This window comes from Hemibagrus wyckioides, linkage group LG24, assembly GCF_019097595.1.
Source record: "Hemibagrus wyckioides isolate EC202008001 linkage group LG24, SWU_Hwy_1.0, whole genome shotgun sequence".
Lineage (NCBI taxonomy): Eukaryota > Metazoa > Chordata > Actinopteri > Siluriformes > Bagridae > Hemibagrus > Hemibagrus wyckioides.
In genome coordinates this window covers 14,318,839-14,334,797 of record NC_080733.1, presented here as the reverse complement: position 1 = coordinate 14,334,797, position 15,959 = coordinate 14,318,839, and the positions used below count along the sequence as shown (strand labels likewise).

Genomic DNA, 15,959 nt, shown 5'->3' with positions numbered 1-15,959 from the left:
TATGTCCATAGAGTTGCCTTTTAGTGGTGTGGCTGCGTAACACAACCACATATTTCCCTTCACTGTGTGTATACAAGTTTCCATAGAAACCAAGCACATGTATATGTCTATTGCATTCATTGATTTTTGTACTTTATTTGTTATAATAAACTATTATAACAGTAAAGACATGTTTTAGACATAATGCACAGTAATCTTTCTTTCTTTCTTTCTTTATTTGAAGAGAGACTTTATGACCTCTCGGAGTTTGCGGTGACCCACAGCCAGTATGACGGGGGAGAGGGCGATAAAGGCACTGTTGGAGAAACGCGCAAGAATCAGCAGGTATGCAGATGAAGCTCCACGGTTGTAGTTAAAGTAGTTCACTGAGATGACACTGGCACCCCAGGAAATGATGAACAAAATGATCAAGGCTAGAATGACCTAGAAAAGAAGAAGAACATCACGTATTTAAATACAAAAACACAGAATACATATAGTGCCTTGCAAAAGGATTCAATCCCCTTCAGATAAGTCAGGATTAAAATTACATTTATGGACAGGGTTCCAGCCAATATTGTTATAGCAAACCAATGTTCACTTAAAGTACGTTTTTAAAAATATATTGTTTGCCAAGCAGATTTCTAAGAAAGTAAAAAAAGAAAAAATGTCACTTGCATAAGTATTCACCCATTCAGACTATTGATTTTTCCTGACAGATTTGGTTCTTCATCTTAGTTGGATGTTGTTTGTTGACTGGAATTTTTAAACAGTACCACTGATTCTTATTAAATATTCAGATCTGGACTTTGACTTGACCCCCTTTTTTTGGTCACTTTTAACCACTCCTGTGTTTTGGATCATTGTCCTACTAAAAGGGGACATTTCTCCTAAGCTTTATGTATTTACTGAACAAGCTGTAAAATGCCCCTGAAACATTCTCTGTTCCATTTTTGACAAGAAGCCCAGGTTAATTGAGGTCTGCATTAGGTTGCACCAAAAATACAGCTTGGCCTCACCACACCAAAAAACACATTTTAACTGGGTCACACTTGTCCTTTCATATGACTCTTCTTTAGCAATGAGCACGGTCCTGTATGGTCCTCAGTGATGCAGAGTTATGTCTTCACTCCATTCTCAGCCACTATAATCCCTTTGGAAAATTCCTTTAGAGTGACTGCTGGCCTCGCTGTGACTTCCTTCACTAGTCTCTGTCTAGTTCCTTGTCTAGCCAGTGCTTTGGCTGTGCGATGCACCGTCCACTACCACTCTAATGATCCAACAACACTTATTGAGATGTTCAACCTCTTAGATAAAACTTTTCACCCTATTCCTAAGTCATCTTTGAGTTCCTTAGAACGCTACCTGGTCTTCATTTTCATTCCTTTCCTTTAGAATGTTTCCACTGACAGTTCAGCTGAGGTTTTTTGTCTGGATCATGGAAGATGTTTTGATGTTTCACATTTGGAGGCCAAATATAAATCAATTGTAGGGTAATATCTTAATGAGGAGCTTTCACTTTATATCTGGAACTTCTGGTATCGGTGTGTTGAATACTTATACATGCACCTTTACCCGTTTTTTTGAAAAATTTTCTTTTAAAGATTTGTTGACCAGTAATTAACTTTTGACTTGACTATTCACTGTAAGAGAACGTGAATAAAAAATATGAAATGAATAAAAAAAAGAAACAAAAAATATTGACAGGAAGAATGTTGTTATTCAGAAAAATCTGATTATATTATATTATATTATATTATATTATATTATATTATATTATATTATATTATATTATATTATATTATATTATATTATATTATATTATATTATATTATATTATATTATATTATATTTTTGCAAGCTATTAAAAGGCAAATTATGCCTGGTTGATATGAGCATCTTTAAAATAAACTTTATGTCACAGCGCTGTTGAATGATCTATTCTGAGCTCTTGATTAATTACTTACAGTATTTTCTACTGCAAGGCACATTACATTTTTACATTAATGCACGTAATAATATTTTATCGTTTCTATAGTAACAGCATACACATGGACTTGTACAACACATGATCCATGTAAACCAATTAAAAATATATAATCATTAATATGCTGATGGACTACTTTAGCTTTTGTGGCAGGAGCTTCCAGCGCCAGTGCTTTCTAAAAGTCTTTCTAAAGCTGTACCTTTAAATTTTCCGGCACAGGAAAATCATCAGGACATTGTAGTTTGCTGTTTGGTAGAAATATGACTTTTGTCTTTTTAAAGGAAGAAATAAAAGAGGCTTCAAAGGAGGGAAAATGGTTGTAATTTATTTGAGTGACATGAGAAAAAATGATAACAAGAACTAACATATTTCCCAGGCATTTCACAGCAGTTAATGTAACTATTACTGGATAAAAACTTATGTTAATGTGTGAAAATTGCTGTGAAAATAGGCAATAAATCATTCTGGCCATGCTATAATAAGAAAATAAGGGCAGTAACAATAACAACTTCATCACATCACCTGGACACTGACTGTATAATAAATATATAAAGTATATAATGTATATTAATTGGCAGTTATATAATAATTAAAAGTCTGACCTTGGCTGCACGTCTCTCTGCCGGGACTCTGCGTAAAATGGGAGCATCCTGATCCTTATTGGCGATGTTGTGTGCGTTTCCATGTGCGTACAGTATGAGGAGAGAGCCCAGGTTGGTGCTGCTCATGAGGAAGATGGGAATGACCTCATGGATCACCATGGACGTGGTGGCAAAAGCAAGCCCACTGTAAGTGGAGGGGAAATCCCACACGCAGCCCAGTAATGGACGAGTTGTACTGCTCACTAACATCAATGTCTGTAGAGGAACAAAGACCGAAGATTAGTGAGTGATCTGTGATTTTTCATATTCTCTTATTTTTATTTTTCTTAGTTACACACTGAAGCTATTATAGTAAAAAATGTTTGATAAAGTGAATGTAAATGTAGTCATTATGGAACATTGACATACGTTCTTTTCCTTCCCTCACCTCAGTGGCGTTCTTGCCTCCATTTGTGGAGTACACAAAAGCAGGGACTGAGTAGAGGAGATTGAGTCCCCAGATGAGGCCGAAGCACATCAGTAGAGCTTTAGGAGGACCACAGGATGAGTTTAGACTGGCGATGGGAGGACCGATCCTTTTCAAAGTGGAAAAGTGGAAAGCGCTGAGAAACAGCGTCGACCAAACATTCACTGAACGCAGCCAGACCCACACACCCATCAGGAACTGACACCAGTCCTTACCGGGTAACACCTTCAGTAAGAGATGGAAAGAGATACATTATTTACAGGCAACTGGTGAGAAACGGAGGCAAGTATCTAAAATATTGTCAAAGATATTCTCCTGTTGACTGAAAGCTTGAATTTATTTGAACAAAGCAAATGTAGCTAGTTAACAAAGTTACAAAGCTAGCCTGCAGTTTTCACCAGTGATAAGTTTAATTGTAATTTCTCATTTTAAATGCAATTTCATATAAATTAATGGCTTATTTGTGCGTTAGTTTGTAGAAATCAAACCAGGTTTTGTTGAAAGTTTCAAATGTAACCTTCACTCAAAAGAACGTATATTTCCTCCTACAGTTGTGTTTGTATATAGAGGTTAATGTTATTTTCATTGTCTTGACAATTTAGTATAATGTTTTATTCTCCCAATTAATATTCATACAAGTAAGATGTGCTACCAACAATGCAGCAACATCATAAACTGCAAAAATCTGAAGAGTTTACTACAACTGCCTTGTGAACAAAGGATAGACACCGATGTACTGTAGACTGAGTGTCTGATTCTCATTCTCTAAACATATGCAAAGAACCCAGGCTTGCAGAGAGTGCTAACAGCTTACAATTAACTGTGATGATAATGCAGGAGTGCAGCCTTGCAGCAGTAGGAAATTGCTGTAAACTGGTATTATAAAGCTGTTTCTGCTTTTTGACACAGCGGATGAAATGATTAGCTCTTTTCATAGCACATCTACTGTACCAATTTCATAAAACAGCATTAGTGTGCCATGTGATCCGGTAGTCATGAAACTGTAAGCAGCCACACGTCACCTGAACAGCAACTCTGTTTGTCTTGCTAGGATAGCATACCAGAGAAAACTCCTGATCTTACATGAGTAGTGATAGAATCGGCAATGCTAAAACCTGGAAATGCTGCACCACACTGTTTCAGTGTTGCCCGGATGTGCCAAAGTGACAAAGGGGTCTCATTGCAAAAAGTATAATTATTATGACAGCCGCCTCTCTGCAAGGTTAGGGGTAGAAAAGGAAAGGAAATAGTAAAAGAAAAACATCAACATTAGCATATCTATGTACATGAAATGGAAGTTGTATGGCACTGCAACATTTTCAGGAACTTCTAACCTAGCCTCATGTCTACTGGTGTGGCCTTGGTAGCGTTTTACATGAACCACCAAGGGGAACAAATCAACGAATAATGTTGAAGGAGGTGAACAAGTTTTGGAAGAAGGCTGTTGGACATCTACTGTCCAAAGAACTGCCTTGCTATCTGATATCTGAGACTATTCCTGTGACAAATTCATGATCGACAGTTAATTCAGTGTCAAATGCTCTGGGCCAGGATCACAACTGGATAAATCAACAGCTGTATGTGTAACTTCGATAAATGACATAGCAATACAGATTGTGTAAAAAGTTTATTAAACTCTCCTTTCTCACAGAATAGACCATGTTTTTGCCTGTTGTTAAAGTAACTATCCGTCTGGACCTTATGAGCCCAACCCCAGAAAAAGGTCAAACACTTATGAGTTTAAATGCTCCATCTATGAACCCCTCAGGCACCATGAATAATCTGCAGAGGTAGTTGTAGGCATCTTTTTCTACCCTACTACCATTTTTTGTTACTGCTAGTGGCAACATTGTGCACTATGTGAGTCCGATCCGTGAAACTAGTCAAAACATCACTGGTTCCAGACAAAACCATGGTTTCACAATGGGATCTGGTGCTACACAGAAAGTTGCAGGTATAGAAAGTGTCTTTCTCTTAAGACAATTTCGATTTTTTATTCACATTTCAGGCACTTCAAATTTTTGCAAAAGTTCATTATTAATTAATGTTATATTTGGGCTAGAAGCAATATAAAATGCTCTATAAAACAAAATTATTCAGCTAACATGAAAAGTCCTAGCTCTGAAATTCTTCCTCTACAAAGGAAACACTTTCTTATCATTTCCTTAAAAAGGTATCCTTTAAAAAACTAGCAGTTATCACAATAACCATTTTATAAATACCCCAATGCCCCCAACATAAAAAATATCCCTTCATACCTCCAGTCCAAAGTCTGAGGTGACCAGCAGGGTGTTCCTCATCACAGACACCATCAAATTAGATAAGGCCATGTTGACAAGGATCATGTCGGAGTTACGTCCTCCTCCACGCTCATGAACAATACTGTCCCCTACCACCAAGATCACCGCAGCATTTCCCAGAATGCCAAGCAGCACCAGCATTACATAAAAAAACAACGGGGCATCTGTCAACTGACCTGCTGATGTCTTTTTAACCAATGTGACAGTTTTATTGGCAATCATCTTGATTAAAACGTATAATAAATGATCTATCCTATGACCAGTTACACAGAGAGAATTCTTCTATTCCTAAAGCGAGTCCTTTCTGTAGCACCATTTGATACTCCACCAAATGTTCCTCATCTCTGATGTCTCTTGTTTCTCATTGCCTATATTTGTGCCCATCTCTACAGAGCCAATATGTCCAATCCCAAGTAAAGACGTCTCTTTATTTGTGGATCCTGAACTCATTAAGTTCAGAATCAGTTCCCTTAGGCAACTTTAATTAAGATACTGCCTATGAAAGAGATTCCACCAAAAATAGTGGCACCTTTTGGCCCAGCAGCTGAACATGCATGTTTCTGTGGAGCGAGGGATTAATTAACATTGCCTAATTGAAACACAGCCCGTTAACAAGCTAATTAATCAACACACCCTGTTGCTTATATGCGAGGGATAAAGAAACAAGGGGTGTTTTTATTTTCTGGAGGCCACATGAGGAATTCAGGTTTTATGTCACAATATTCAATAAACTTTTGTTGGATTGATTACGTTATAATGATAAAGCAAAAGGACGAGTGGAGAAGAAGTTGGAAATCTGTTGCTGGATTTAGATCTAGATAAATTTTATCATGACTTACCTCATATACACTGCTCACTTCTCACATCAACGTATGATGAACAGTAACATAAAAAGAAGAAACAAAGAAGAGCTGAGAACATTAAGCACCAAGCCCACATTTACAAGATTCTATAATCTCTTAGATATTGGTAGACTTAGGTTCTAGCATATACAGTATCTTTTATTTTTTACAGCTGCTGTTGGATTGAACTCCATCTCTGTGATGATTACGCATAACATTATGAGCAGTGAGAGGTGAAGTGAGTAACACTGATGATCTCCTCATCATGGCACCTGTTAGTGGGTGGGATATATTAGGCAGCAAGTGAACATTTTGTCCTCAAAGTTGATGTTAGAAGCAGGAAAAATGGGTAAGCGTAAGGATTTGAGCGAGTTTGATGAAGGACCAAATTCTGATGGCTAGACCACTGGATCAGAGCATCTCCAAAACTGCAGCTCTTGTGGGGTGTTCCCGGTCTGCAGTGGTCAGTATCTATCAAAAGTGGTTCAAGAAAGGAACAGTGGTGAACTGGCGACAGGGTCATGGATAGAAGTCATTCCTGCTCTGTACACTCTTTAAAAATAAAGGTTCTTCACTGATTCTTTGTCAAAGGTGTATGGTTCTATGAAGAATGTTTAACATGCATGCAGCGTTTCCATTGCACAAAAGGTTCTTGAAACTATAAGACTATTCCCCTAAGAAAAAAGGTTCTTTTAAAGAACCAGTTACTGAAAGGTTCTTTGTGCAACCAAAAACGGTTCTCTTAAGGCATGACTCGAAAACCCCTTTTTAGGTTCTTCCCGGTACCTTTACTTTTAAGAGTGTATGATAGCAACAGGGTGAGATTCCACTAGACATCATCATTTTTTTATTTATGAAAAGCTGAGCAACTGGGAATTAATTAACTAATTGAATGGAACCTTGTTAGCAGACTTACGAACCAACAACCTCGGCTACTAATATTATTAGAGCGGGTGAAAGACTAAAGCTGTTCTTTCCACTGGTGAGATGGTCAGGACAAGAAGAACACAGATCACATTATATTTATCTTTAATTAGAAAAAAAAAACACAATAGAAGGTAAGACTTACATTATAATATTAAAAAATTCTGTTATGATCAGTTCTTGCTATTCTTTATTCTTTATTTGTATAAAGATAAAATCAAATGGTAATTATATAGAATAAAAAGTATAATTTACTTTTAAAGAAAAAATACAAGAACAGAAACAAAGAGAATTCTAAAGATTTGTAATGATAATAATAATAATAATAATAATAATAATTTATTATTATATAATAATAAATATAATAAATATATAAATAAATATAATAATATAATAAATATATTATTATTATATATTATATTTAAGGAACCAACCCAGCTACTGATGGGTGCTGGTCCCAAGCTGGATACAATGGGAGGGCTGCTATTTGAGTGGGAGGGTTGGTTAAAAATCTGCGCCAAATAGGACATCATTACTGACCATCATATTTTTATACTAGTATTTAACTGAATAAAACACTTCAGCTCATCAGCACGCACTTTTCTGAGCAGAGTCTAAGGAAAGCATCACCGTGTAGTAGTGAAGCCTGACAGCTGTGGACTAATTGCCTGTTAGGAAATTCCACAGTAAGCACAAATCACTGAGAACGTCACGTTTATTTAGTGTGATGAGCCGAGCCTCTGTGCTCTGTGAGGACCTGGAGTCTTCAGACGTTTTAAAGCTTTAGTCAGCAAATGCTAAGAAATGTGAGCCAAAGACAGCTGCGTGTTTGTGCTGAGCGAGTTTGTTCAAGCATTTTCAGGTAAGAGTCAGTCAACAGAGATCGCAAAACACAAGATAGATAGAACATTATGAAGATTAAGATAAAGATAGAGACGCGTGGTTAGTGTTTGGACCTTTTCTTACCACATTAACCATCATTTCATTATTTATTTGTTTCCCTAAATGTATAATAATGCAAATCTATGAAAGACAGAAACATAAGCAGGATCACATTAAAACTTAAAATGAATATTTCTGGATTTCTAAAGTGATATAATACAACAACATCATCATCAACAACAATAACAACAACAACAACAACAACAACAATAATAATAATAATAATAATAATAATAATAATAATAATAATAATAATAATAATAATAAAATATAATAGTTTAAAACATTATAAAATACAATAAAAATAGTGTTTTAGATATTTTAAATTTTTTTTAGTATATATATTTTTATTGTTAACATTTAGATTATAATTCATTATAAACACTAACAATATTATAAATATATATATATATATATATTACAATAATTGATGATATTTAATAATAAGTAAAATATTGTAACAATTAATAATATTTATTAATATTTATAACATATTATGTTTGAAATATTAAAAAGGCTTGACCTTATAATTCTATAATTATTCAAATAAAAAAAAAATAATTCTATAATTTTTTTCCATAATACCAATAAGTCTAAGGTAACATTTAGAATTCTTAAGTGATCAATTCAAAGACTAAATCTCACGCCATAAAGAGGAAACTGATGCTGAGTTGATATTACATAAATGTTTTATTCACTCATTTGCTGTAAAAATGCATATTATAGAAAAGTTGTATGTGGTTTCTATAGCAACGGAAAAGGGAAAACACACAAAAGGTAACCATATTGCTTTGCATTTTGCGTTTTTCGATACATAAATAATACAGAGCATATCTATTCCTATGTACGATTGCGGTTTTCATCTTCGTGTGTGTGTGTGTGTGTTTGTCGTGTCGGTGTGTTTACCACATGCAAACCAGCTGACATGGTGTGAAAAAATTCAACAGCAACAAAATACAATAAGCCTCTAAAAGAGATTTTTTTCCCCCAACACTTGATGAGTGGAGTGACCTCTTCTGACCAGGTTACTGCAAAAAAAACATACAGTCTAGCATATTAAAATATTACAGTATAGTTATATATAGATATATATATATACAACAGGAGATTTGTACAAATGATGTTCTGCACTGGTATCATCCTTCGTCAAACATAAATAATAATAATAATAATAATAATAATAATAATAATAATAATAATAATAAATAATTATAATAACAATGCCTCAGTCCTCTAACACCATAAAAATGTCAGTAAGAAATGTGCAGTGTTTATTTAATCGAGCCAAAAATACTGCAAAAGATTAATGGCTTTATTTATTTTTTTATTTAATTCTGTTTTCAAAATTATATTCCTTTTAAAAGTGTTGAATTGAAATATTGTTAATGATCCCTTTATGAGTGAGTCCAAATGGAAAAATGAGTCAAATGGACTCGCCATTAAGCCAGAAGGAAAATATAAGTGCGTGCGTGTGTGTGTATATATGTATATATATATATATATATATATATATATATATATATATATATATACATATAATGAATGTCTGGAGCAAGATCTAATAGCTGCACATAAGGCTAAGGTTTCACAATTTTTTAATGTTAAATATTAAATCACTCTCCCATAATAATAATAATAATAATAATATTTGGCACAAAAAATCAAATATGTATGCAGATGCCTCACGATAAACATGTACATTTATATAACTTAATATACAATATTACACATTACTGTATAAACAAAGATTTAATAAGTGCAATACATTATGTGCACGCATGCAGCGAAACGAAAACCGAAACGAAAACGAAATGTAAGTTGCTTAAAATCGATCCGGTCCAATGTGGCATCAGTGAAAGTAAACCTGATGGCTCATGTGAAGCACGAAGCGAACACTGCACTCTGTTAACAACCGCATCAGGAGTCTGAAGCATTGCACAGAAAATAAAACAAAACAGAACCATGTATCCGATAATAATACTGTGTTAAGGAAGCTGGGTCTAAAACCGCTTCCGCTGGAAAGGTTCGAACAAATATCACGATGACTGACGATATTCAGAATGACAAAGTCTGGGTTTGACAACTCTGGGGCCAGACGTAGCATGTGCTCGTCTCTGTCCTGCTTTTTCACCCAGTATCGAGGCCTGGATCTCAGGCGTGTCCCTGAAAGCGCGTGTGACGTCTCAAACGTCTGGGTCGTGTCCCGATATTACGTCTCAACTGTAATATAGTTGACACACACATAGAAGAACAGCACAGTACGCTCCGGTGTGGAGACGTGATATAGAACATTGAAAAAAAGTAGTGACTTCAAAAATCTTCATACGTCTGACGTGGCTCGTCCACACTGCGACTATCGACTAGTGACTCGGCAGAGACAATAAAAGCATCATAAACACCACAGGATCCTAATCTGACTCCTATTGGTATTTCATGAAGAGGCTCAACCTCTCCATCTAGTGGTCAGACGAGTATAGTCAAACGAGCATGCCACTAAAATGCGAGAGAGTTTTTGTTCAGTCAGTGCTGAGGAATTGGACATGATCCCTCGGTGAGAATCGGCTTTACAAGGAACGAGAGAAACGACGTAGTGTCACGGTGAGAAGGAGAAGAGGGAGAGAGAGAGACGCTGCTGCATTTCTGGTGAACATCCAGCAGGTGGTGATGTTACGCTCGCGGCTCCAGTCTGTGCGACAGCTCGAACAGAGTCTGCTGATTGTCGATAATGTGAAGGTAGTGCACGCTGGATCTCACGTCCACGCTGTCGCTCGGGGCAACTTCACTTCCTGGGAAAAGACAGAAAGGGTACCGGGGTACGATTAGCAATGATGCTGATTAGCAAATATAATAGAAGTCATTTCACTTTGAGCTGTTACTACTAATCAATTTTACATTTTACATCTTGCTGCTTGAAGAAAAATAGCTACAAATTCTTTAGATATTCGGAAAGATATTTAGCACAGAAGGAGTCTGTTAGTAAAATATTAGAAGTAGGAAAATATTAGGCTTTGTAAACTACACTGCAAAAAAAAAAATTATTAAATTGTTTTTTATTATAATAATCATAATATTATTATTTATTATAACAATATTTATTTTATTATAAATATTATATTATTATATTTTCTAAAAATTATTATTTTATTATTATCATAAAAAATATTAATAATTACTATATAAATAAAGGAAAATATTTCACATTATGGGAATTCTATTTAACAAATATTAGACCCTATATAAACCTGATTTAAAGACATGCTGAATTAAATATTGAAATAAAGTCGTCTTATTGCATTGACAGCTTTTCTTTGGCTTCTGGCTTCTTTGCTTGGAATAAACAAAATAGACAAACAAATAAACAAAATAAACAAAATCAGCTAGGCTTAATAATCTTACAGGCTGTTTATAGATGCTGTTTATTTTGTAAGTGAGAACAGAATTTATGTGTTTTTTGGATGTTTCACAACATTAAATGTAACAATTAATGGATAAAAAGTATGATGCGTCATTCTTTAATAGATAAACATAATTTGTTGGGAAATTTCTGGGGTGTATGATGAATAAAACACTGGCACATGATTTTATTGGAAAACAAATCCACAACTTCACATCTGGTGAATATTTTCAAATATATTAAATATATCATTTTAATATGTTATTTTAAATATTTCAGACGCTCTAGCAACCGTCCTTATACTTCCAAAAATATTGAAATTCTCATCTATCACACATACAATCAACTCCACAATTATTAGCACCCTTGGTAAAGCCATGAAAAAATGGTTATGAAAAGAACTTAATTCATAAACCTTTCTTCTATCCATCTTTACCAGGGGTGCCAACAATTCTGCAGCTGACAGAGATACAGCAGATTGAGGTAGATGGGTTTTTCTTTAATAGCCTCATCCAAATTTGTCCCCAGATGCAGCTTAAAGGTTAATAAATTTCACTCAGTCGTTTCAGGATATTAAGGAAACATTTTTCCTGAAAGCAGGAGACTCACCGGTTTGCTCAGTCTGACAGTGACGTATGAGACGGACGGTGTCTGCAATCATGTGCTGAAAGAGAGAGAAAGAGGAAGAAAATGAGACGTATAGTCATACACACGTTGACGTTTCATAAAGAGAAAAGGTCTTAAGGTCTCAGAGCCCTATTTTCACCATAACACAAAGACAGCAGTAAAACATTAGACTAGAGCAGAGGTATTTATGACAACCCAAATACAGCAAACCTCCTCGATTACACAATACCAGAATAAAGAAAAATATGAAAAAACTAATCAAATTTCACAATATTCAGAGGAATAGTCAGGGGCCCAGCAGTGGCAGCTTGGTGGATCTCTTCCAATCCCTTAACCACTGAGCTACTACATCCTAAAAATTGCATCCCAGTGACTACTTATTCTATATATTCGTCTATGTATTGTGGTAGCTCAAGTGGTTAAGGCTCTTGGTTGTTGATCAGGGTTCAAGCCCCACCACTGCCAAGCTACCACTGTTGGGCAATTGACCATGGTTTTTAACCCTCTCTGCTCCAGGGGTGCTGGATAATAGCTGCCCCTGTGCTCTGATCCCAAACTTCCTCAGCTGGAGTATGTGAAGAGAAGAATTCCACTGTGCTGTAATGTATGTGTGGCGATAATAAGGGCTTCTTCTTCTTCCTATTTAAATGACATGTACAGTAATCTATTACATTTATGGCATTTGTCAGATGCTCTTATCCAGAGCTATATACATTTTATACAGCTGAGTAATAGAGGGTTATAGGCTTTGCTCAAGGGCCCAACACCTTAACCACTAGGCTTCCACATCCCCCAAATATACCGCAAATATAGGAGTTGGGGGGCAGCACAGTGGCTTAGTGGTTAGCACTGTACTCCGGGTACTCTGGTTTCCTCCTACAGTCCAAAAACATGTACATTAGGTTGATTGGTAATTCTAAATTGCCCATAGGAGTGAGTGAGAGTGTGTGTGGTTGCCTGCCTATACGTGTGGGCCTGTGATGGACTGATGACCAGTCCAGGGTGTACCCCTGCCTTTCGCCCAATGTGTGCTGGGATAGGCTCCAGCAGATCCCCGTGACCCTGATTAGGAATAAAGCAGGTATGGATGAATGGATGGATAGGTGATGCGAATGCCGTATATCCAAAAAAGCTGGGTTTTGAGGTTTCAAGGAAAAAACAGCTTCAGACGTCAAAGTGTGCTAAAAGGAGGAGCTGAGCCGTGATAACACGAACTTTTGAACCAAATTGGGATTTAAAATCCAAGAACTTAAATGTCAGACCCCCCTAATGTGCTGCTCCACCTACTCCTTCACAAATGCCTTTTATTACTAAGCGTAAAAATAACAACAGGAAGAAGAGAATAAGTGGCACGACGCCGTTATATCAGGCCCTGACATTTACGCCTGGGTAAAAATAGAACCGTCTCTTCACTGCTTTTATTACAAGCTTGTTTTTTTTGTGTGTGTGAAAAATATGAAAATGGTTTCGAGCATGGCTGAAAAATGGACTGTTTTCTTTGGTAAATCAAGTGGTTAAGGCTCTGGATCCTTATCGATCGGGGTTCAAGCCCTAGCCCAGCCAAGCTGCCACTGTCAGGCCCTTGAGCAAGGCCCCTAACCCACCCATCCTGCTTAAGGGGCACTGCATCATGGCCGACCCTGCGCTGTGACCCCAACCCCCAGGGATGGGATAACTTTTTTTAACTTTTATTTTTTTAAGAATCACTCACCAGTTTCTCGAAGTTGACGAGATTATCATGAAATGTTTTGTTTCCCTCATGAATGAAAGTAATGTCTGGAGAGAGAAAAAGGGAGGTTTTTATTTTTAAGAAAATTTTCTTATTTTTTTCTTTTGTATATTGTTGTATACTATATTATTACGTATTATTACATGCCAACATTTGAAGCATTAAATGTGGTCAGATTTTCATTCTAAGTGTTATTTATTGTGCTTGTGGAAACGTGGGAACAGCAGACAGAGAGCTTACCTTTAAGCAGCAGGGGCATGAAGGGGATTTTAGGCGGCTTCATCTTCCTGAAGGCGTCTCTGTAGGCTTTGTGGTTTAGAGACGGGTCCTGTAGCAGAACGCACAGAGTTAAGATCATCTGTCCGTGTCAACACAACTCAACACAACTCAACACAACTCAACTCAACACAACACAACACAACTCAACACAACACAACTCAACACAACACAACACAACACAACACAACACAACTCAACACAACTCAACACAACACAACACAACTCAACACAACACAACTCAACACAACTCAACTCAACACAACTCAACACAACACAACTCAACTCAACTCAACACAACTCAACTCAACTCAACACAACTCAACACAACTCAACACAACTCAACACAACTCAACTCAACACAACTCAACACAACACAACTCAACACAACTCAACACAACACAACACAACACCACTCAACACAACTCAACACAACTCAACACAACTCAACTCAACACAACTCAACACAACTCAACTCAACTCAACACAACTCAACACAACTCAACTCAACTCAACACAACTCAACACAACACAACACAACTCAACACAACACAACTCAACACAACTCAACACAACACAACACAACACAACTCAACACAACTCAACACAACTCAACTCAACACAACTCAACACAACTCAACTCAACACAACTCAACACAACTCAACTCAACACAACACAACTCAACACAACTCAACACAACTCAACACAACACAACTCAACACAACACAACTCAACACAACTCAACACAACTCAACACAACACAACTCAACACAACTCAACACAACTCAACTCAACACAACTCAACACAACACAACTCAACACAACTCAACACAACACAACTCAACACAACTCAACTCAACACAACTCAACACAACTCAACACAACTCAACACAACACAACTCAACACAACACAACACAACTCAACACAACTCAACACAACACAACTCAACACAACTCAACACAACACAACTCAACACAACAGTATGCTAGGTTTGCGTACTTACAGTTAACAACTCGAGTTCGGAGAAAAGCTTCTTGAATTTGCCAGGAACTTTCTGCAAGAGTGTGTAATGAGACAAGCTGTGAAACAGACTGCAGTATAACTGTGCTATGTGTCCTTATGTGTGTGTGTGTGTGTGTGTGTTCTCTTACCTCCCAGGTCTGATTGAGTCGACTGACTGCTGCTGTGTTTAGGCCCATAATGATGGCAAAGGAGGAATTCAAATTCCTTTGTGCTTTACAGCTGTGGAAAGGAACCACACACACACACACACACACACAGCCATTTTAAATAAGGAGTATACTGTTACAGTAACCTTAAGCTTGCCTTGTTACTGAAAAGAGTTGCATGCTGTATAACACCGGCTTTGTAATAACTTTCACCTTTAAGAAATATTTGCAATATTACAACTTTTTATTGCTGCTAAATCTACATTTATAATCTGTGTAAGTCTGTGATAAACATTTATTTGATGAAGAAGACGAAGTTCTTACTGTGCAGCGATTTTGATGAACTTCTTGAGCAGCTGGACTCGTTTTCCGAGCGAAGGACACAGCAGGACCTCGGACATGACCCACTGCTGAACCTCGTTACAGCGCTGCAGGAGCTGCTCCAGCGCCACCGTGTGGCCACTGCTCGCCTGCCGGCTGAAGGTGTAGTACACCAGCTCTTGCTGTGAAAGACGAGAAGAGAAATTCTGTGTGAAATCAGTTCTATATAATCACACAGGCATCCTTTAAAACCGGCGGACATCCCTTCCTTCCTGCAGGTGACTGAGATCACAGCTACAGATGGGCAACAAATTAAAAAAGATGTTTAATTCTCTCACTTTCTTAACACATCACTCCAAAATCTCCTATTGGATGAGATCAGCCGATTGTAAAGATTTA

General features: G+C 36.7%; 2 protein-coding genes across 2 annotated transcripts in view; both read right to left on the bottom strand.

Moving 5' to 3' along the window:
• Positions 1-213: 213 nt before the first annotated feature.
• On the bottom strand, positions 214-5,556 carry LOC131345321 (olfactory receptor class A-like protein 4). The gene is made up of 4 exons (XM_058378153.1): positions 5,293-5,556; positions 2,996-3,259; positions 2,569-2,823; positions 214-423 (listed from the first exon to the last, which is right to left on the bottom strand). The coding sequence occupies exons 1-4, from the start codon at positions 5,554-5,556 to the stop codon at positions 214-216; spliced, it is 993 nt and encodes a 330-aa protein (XP_058234136.1).
• Positions 5,557-8,713: 3,157 nt separating this feature from the next.
• The window catches only part of rapgef5a (Rap guanine nucleotide exchange factor (GEF) 5a), a 106,372-nt gene continuing 99,126 nt past the window's right edge, over positions 8,714-15,959 (bottom strand). The window contains exons 20-26 of the mRNA XM_058377928.1: positions 15,564-15,742; positions 15,222-15,312; positions 15,074-15,124; positions 14,033-14,120; positions 13,775-13,839; positions 12,046-12,100; positions 8,714-10,828 (exon numbers count right to left, since the gene is read on the bottom strand). Coding sequence (XP_058233911.1) covers positions 10,710-10,828; positions 12,046-12,100; positions 13,775-13,839; positions 14,033-14,120; positions 15,074-15,124; positions 15,222-15,312; positions 15,564-15,742 — 648 coding nt within the window. The 3' untranslated portion in view covers positions 8,714-10,709. The remainder of the gene's footprint in view (positions 10,829-12,045; positions 12,101-13,774; positions 13,840-14,032; positions 14,121-15,073; positions 15,125-15,221; positions 15,313-15,563; positions 15,743-15,959) is intronic.